We start from the raw sequence: 6000 nt of genomic DNA, 5'->3' as shown, positions 1-6000 counted from the left end.
TAGACCTGGTTTAGTCCTGGTTTAGTCCTGGTTTAGACCTGGTTTAGACCTGGTTTAGTCCTGGTTTAGTCCTGGTTTAGACCTGGTTTAGACCTGGTTTAGACCTGGTTTAGTCCTGGTTTAGTCCTGGTTTAGACCTGGTTTAGTCCTGGTTTAGTCCTGGTTTAGACCTGGTTTAGACCTGGTTTAGTCCTGGTTTAGTCCTGGTTTAGTCCTGGTTTAGACCTGGTTTAGTCCTGGTTTAGTCCTGGTTTAGACCTGGTTTAGACCTGGTTTAGTCCTGGTTTAGTCCTGGTTTAGTCCTGGTTTAGTCCTGGTTTAGTCCTGGTTTAGTCCTGGTTTAGTTTCACAGAAACGTCACATAAACAAATCTCAAAACTCTTTTATTACAAAATTCTTTTCACACTTTTATATTTTATAAAATCTTCAGATTCAAAATTCTAAATCACATTTTAAATTCCAAAAGTAAAAAAAAAGTGATAAACCAGCAGAAGATGTTTGTGGTGAGGTCACGTTTGACTTTATCCCTTTTTAAGAAGGTTCTGTAAAACAAACACAGGTCACATGATGAGTGCATTAGTCGGGGGGTAAATGCGTCTTTAAGTCGTTTGAAAAGAAACATTTATAATAAAATCAAAAAGTGACGTGTCGTCTTGACATTAAACAGGTTTATTCATCATCATCATAATATGAGCTGTTCATAAACACCTGAATTATATTCAATTATATCCAGAATAATCATGAGAAAGAAATAACCTGAGTGAACACCGCCCCCTTCAGGCCGCAGCGCGTCACACAGCGTGTATTCAAGAATAAAACTCTTTTATGTTTCTTACGTCTTCAAACATTTATGTGAAAAGCACTAAAATGGACCGAGCAGGTTCAAAAGACATAAACCAGAGCAAAACAAGCTCTAGATTTAATTATGAAACAAATCCTGCTGAACTTACAAACTTCTAAACGATTATGGACATGTTCTAGATGTTCTGGATGTTCTGGATGTTGTAGATGTTCTTGATGTTGTAGATGTTCTGGGTGTTCTAGATGTTCTGGCCAGAACATCTAGAACATCCAGAACATCCAGAACATCTACAACATCTACAACATCTACAAAATCTAGAACACCCAGATGTTCTTCTGGGTGTTCCAGAGGTTGTAGATGTTCTAGGTGTTCTAGATGTTCTGGGTGTTCTAGATGTTCTAGGTGTTCTGGATGTTCTGGATGTTGTAGATGTTCTGGGTGTTCTGGATGTTCTAGATGTTCTGTGTGTTCCAGATGTTGTAGATGTACTAGATTTTCTAGATGTTGTAGATGTTCTGGATGTTGTAGATCTTCTGGATGTTGTAGATGTTCTGGATGTTGTAGATGTTGTAGATGTACTAGATGTTCTGGATGTCCTAGATCTTCTGGATGTTCTAGATGTTCTTGGTGTTCTAGATGTTGTAGATGCACTAGATGTTCTGGATGTCCTAGATCTTCCGGATCTTCTGGATGTTCTAGATGTTCTTGGTGTTCTAGATGTTGTAGATGTACTAGATGTTCTGGATGTTCTGGATGTTCTAGATGTTCTGGATGTTGTAGATGTTGTAGATGTACTAGATGTTCTGGATGTTGTAGATGTTCTGAATGTTCAGGGTCTTCTAGATGTTCTGTATTTTCTAGATGTTGTAGATGTTCTGGGTGTTGTAGATGTTGTAGATCTTCTGGATGTTCTAGATGTTCTAGATGTTCTGGGTGTTCCCGATGTTGTAGATGTTCTAGTTGTTCTGGGTGTTGTAGATGTTGTAGATGTTCTGGATGTTCTAGATGTTCTAGACATTCTAGATGTTGCAGATGTTCTGGATGTTGTAGATGTTCAGGATGTTCTAGATGTTCTGGATGTTCTGGATGTTCAGGGTCTTCTAGATGTTCTGTATATTCTAGATGTTGTAGATGTTCTAGATGTTCCGGGTGTTGTAGATGTTGTAGTTGTTCTGGATGTTCTAGATGTTCTGGATGTTCTAGATGTTCTAGATGTTCTGGATGTTCTGGATGTTCAGGGTCTTCTAGATGTTCTGTATATTCTAGATGTTGTAGATGTTGTAGATGTTCTGGGTGTTGTAGATGTTGTAGATCTTCTGGATGTTCTAGATTTTCTGGGTGTTCCCGATGTTGTAGATGTTCTAGATTTTGCAGATGTTCTGGATGTTGTAGATGTTCAGGATGTACTAGATGTTCTGGATGTTGTAGATGTTCTGGATGTTCAGGGTCTTCTAGATGTTTGGTATATTCTAGATGTTGTAGATGTTGTAGATGTTCTGGATGTTGTAGATGTTCAGGATGTTCTAGATGTTCTGGATGTTGTAGATGTTCTGGATGTTCTGGATGTTCAGGGTCTTCTAGATGTTCTGTATATTCTAGATGTTGTAAATGTTCTAGATGTTCTGGGTGTTGTAGATGTTGTAGTTGTTCTGGATGTTCTAGATGTTCTGGGTGTTCTAGATGTTGTAGATGTTCAGGATGTTCTAGATGTTCTAGATGTTCTAGACGTTGTAGATGTTCTGGATGTTGTAGATGTTGTAGATGTTGTAGATGTTCTAGATGTTGTATATGTTCTAGATGTTCTAGATGTTGCAGATGTTCTGGATGTTCTGGATGTTGTAGATGTTGTAGATGTACTAGATGTTCTGGATGTTGTAGATGTTCTGGATGTTCAGGGTCTTCTAGATGTTCTGTATATTCTAGATATTCTAGATGTTCTAGATGTTGCAGATGTTCTGGATGTTGTAGATGTTCAGGATGTTCTAGATGTTCTGGATGTTCAGGGTCTTCTAGATGTTCTGTATATTATAGATGTTGTAGATGTTCTAGATGTTCTGGGTGTTGTAGATGTTGTAGATCTTCTGGATGTTCTAGATTTTCTGGGTGTTCCCGATGTTGTAGATGTTCTAGTTGTTCTGGGTGTTGTAGATGTTGTAGTTGTTCTGGATGTTCTAGATTTTCTGGGTGTTCCCGATGTTGTAGATGTTCTAGTTGTTCTGGGTGTTGTAGATGTTGTAGTTGTTCTGGATGTTCTAGATGTTCTGGGTGTTCTAGATGTTGTAGATGTTCAGGATGTTCTAGATATTCTAGATGTTGTAGATGTTCTGGATGTTCTAGATGTTCTAGACGTTGTAGATGTTCTGGATGTTGCAGATGTTCTGGATGTTGCAGATGTTCTGGATGTTGTAGATGTTCAGGATGTTCTAGATGTTCTAGATGTTCTGGATGTTCTAGATGTTCTAGATGGGTGGTGGACCTTTCACTGCAGAAGCTGCTCCCTCAGCCGGGCGGCCATCTTGTCTCTCTTCTCGCAGACGCGGCTCAGCTCTTGGACTTCTCTGGCCAAAGCGCCGCTCCAAACCGACAGAACCGACTCGTCCTCTATAAGGGGTCAGATATAAGGGGTCAGATATAAGGGGTCAGATATAAGGGGTCAGATAAAAGGGGTCAGATAAAAGGGGTCAGATAAAAGGGGTCAGATATACGGGGTGAGATATAAGGGGTGAGATATAAGGGGTCAGATATAAGGGGTCAGATATAAGGGGTCAGATATAAGGGGTCAGATAAAAGGGGTCAGATAAAAGGGGTCAGATATAAGGGGTCAGATAAAAGGGGTCAGATAAAAGGGGTCAGATATACGGGGTCAGATATACGGGGTCAGATATACGGGGTCAGATATAAGGGGTCAGATATAAGAGGTCAGATAAAAGGGGTCAGATAAAAGGGGTCAGATATAAGGGGTCAGATATACGGGGTCAGATATACGGGGTCAGATATAAGGGGTCAGATAAAAGGGGTCAGATAAAAGGGGTCAGATATAAGGGGTCAGATATAAGGGGTCAGATATAAGGGGTCAGATATAAGGGGTCAGATAAAAGGGGTCAGATAACAGGGGTCAGATATAAGGGGTCAGATAAAAGGGGTCAGATATAAGGGGTCAGATAAAAGGGGTCAGATATAAGGGGTCAGATAAAAGGGGTCAGATATACGGGGTCAGATATAAGGGGTCAGATATAAGGGGTCAGATATAAGGGGTCAGATATAAGAGGTCAGATAAAAGGGGTCAGATAAAAGGGGTCAGATATAAGGGGTCAGATATACGGGGTCAGATATACGGGGTCAGATATAAGGGGTCAGATATACGGGGTCAGATAGAAGGGGTCAGATATAAGGGGTCAGATATACGGGGTCAGATATACGGGGTCAGATATACGGGGTCAGATATAAGGGGTCAGATATAAGAGGTCAGATAAAAGGGGTCAGATAAAAGGGGTCAGATATAAGGGGTCAGATATACGGGGTCAGATATACGGGGTCAGATATAAGGGGTCAGATAAAAGGGGTCAGATAAAAGGGGTCAGATATAAGGGGTCAGATATAAGGGGTCAGATATAAGGGGTCAGATAAAAGGGGTCAGATAACAGGGGTCAGATATAAGGGGTCAGATAAAAGGGGTCAGATATAAGGGGTCAGATAAAAGGGGTCAGATATAAGGGGTCAGATAAAAGGGGTCAGATATACGGGGTCAGATATAAGGGGTCAGATATAAGGGGTCAGATATAAGGGGTCAGATAAAAGGGGTCAGATAAAAGGGGTCAGATAAAAGGGGTCAGATATAAGGGGTCAGATATAAGGGGTCAGATAAAAGGGGTCAGATAAAAGGGGTCAGATATAAGGGGTCAGATAAAAGGGGTCAGATAAAAGGGGTCAGATATACGGGGTCAGATATAAGGGGTCAGATAAAAGGGGTCAGATATACGGGGTCAGATATAAGGGGTCAGATATACGGGGTCAGATAAAAGGGTCTTACCAAACTGCGTCTTGTCCTGGCGGCGCTTGCGGCCCAGAACCAGGACCACGTTCTTCCAGTTCGGTGAATCTGAAATGTTCATCTTCTGTGAGTGTTTGATTCATTTAAACGACATTCGAGCGGTCAAACGGTCATCGACCAATCGCAACTGACCGATTATCGAGAGAAACGAACAACGTGATCTTTAGTTTGCGTCTCGCGTTTTACGGTCGATAAGTCCAACATACACCTGGGTCTCTTTTGCATTTCTGACCAAACACGATAAACTGGACATTCAGGATCGCTCACCGACAGCGCTCTGGACGAGGCAGCGCACGGACTGACCGCTCGGACCCAGGACCTGCAGAGGCTGGTGCTTGGCCAGCTCCACGAGGATCATGTGACCTCCTCTGGTCCCGATCCACAGCGAGAGCGAGGTCTGGACCAGGAGGGACTTGACCTGAGCCCAGGAGGGGGCGCTGTCCATGTGGTCACTGTGGTCACTGTGGTCAATGTGGTCAATGCCGCTAGAACCGCACTGCCTGAGGAAAAGGAGGAACACGTGAGATAAACGTCAGGGTTTTTAATCGTGCTAACTGTTAATCGTGCTAACAGTTAATCGTGCTAACTGTTAATCGTGCTAACTGTTAATCGTGCTAACAGTTAATCGTGCTAACTGTTAATCGTGCTAACTGTTAATCGTGCTAACAGTTAATTGTGCTAACAGTTAATCGTGCTAACAGTTAATCGTGCTAACTGCTAATCGTGCTAACAGTTAATCGTGCTAACTGCTAATCGTGCTAACTGTTAATCGTGCTAACTGTTAATCGGTGGCTCCAGGAGACACACCACGATCTCGTGTTCTGTCCAGAACTCTGTATCTGGGCCTAAGTCTGTATTTGGGCCTCAGACCTCTGTATTTGGGCCTCAGACCTCTGTATTTGGGCCTCAGACCTCTGTATTTGGGCCTCAGACCTCTGTATTTGGGCCTCAGACCTCTGTATTTGGGCCTCAGACCTCTGTATTTGGGCCTCAGACCTCTGTATCTGGGCCTCAGACCTCTGTATTTGGGCCTCAGACCTCTGTATTTGGGCCTCAGACCTCTGTATTTGGGCCTCAGACCTCTGTATCTGGGCCTCAGAACTCTGTATCTGGGCCTCAGAACTCTGTATCTGGGCCTCAGAACTCT

At 42.6% G+C, this 6000-nt stretch overlaps 1 protein-coding gene across 1 annotated transcript in view; it reads right to left on the bottom strand.

The window, feature by feature from the left end:
* Positions 1-441: 441 nt before the first annotated feature.
* The window catches only part of lrrk2 (leucine-rich repeat kinase 2), a 200750-nt gene continuing 195191 nt past the window's right edge, over positions 442-6000 (bottom strand). Inside the window, exons 49-52 of the mRNA XM_072434807.1 lie at positions 5121-5353; positions 4833-4901; positions 3279-3403; positions 442-542 (exon numbers count right to left, since the gene is read on the bottom strand). Of these exons, the coding sequence (XP_072290908.1) occupies positions 3282-3403; positions 4833-4901; positions 5121-5353 (424 nt within the window). The 3' untranslated portion in view covers positions 442-542; positions 3279-3281. The remainder of the gene's footprint in view (positions 543-3278; positions 3404-4832; positions 4902-5120; positions 5354-6000) is intronic.

The sequence above is a fragment of the Eucyclogobius newberryi genome, unplaced genomic scaffold, assembly GCF_026437365.1.
Source record: "Eucyclogobius newberryi isolate DKJ021-1_F unplaced genomic scaffold, fEucNew1.0.hap1 SCAF_7, whole genome shotgun sequence".
Taxonomy (NCBI): Eukaryota; Metazoa; Chordata; class Actinopteri; order Gobiiformes; family Gobiidae; genus Eucyclogobius; species Eucyclogobius newberryi.
Note: the sequence above shows the minus strand (reverse complement) of the source record. Positions and strands in the feature narration are given on the sequence as shown.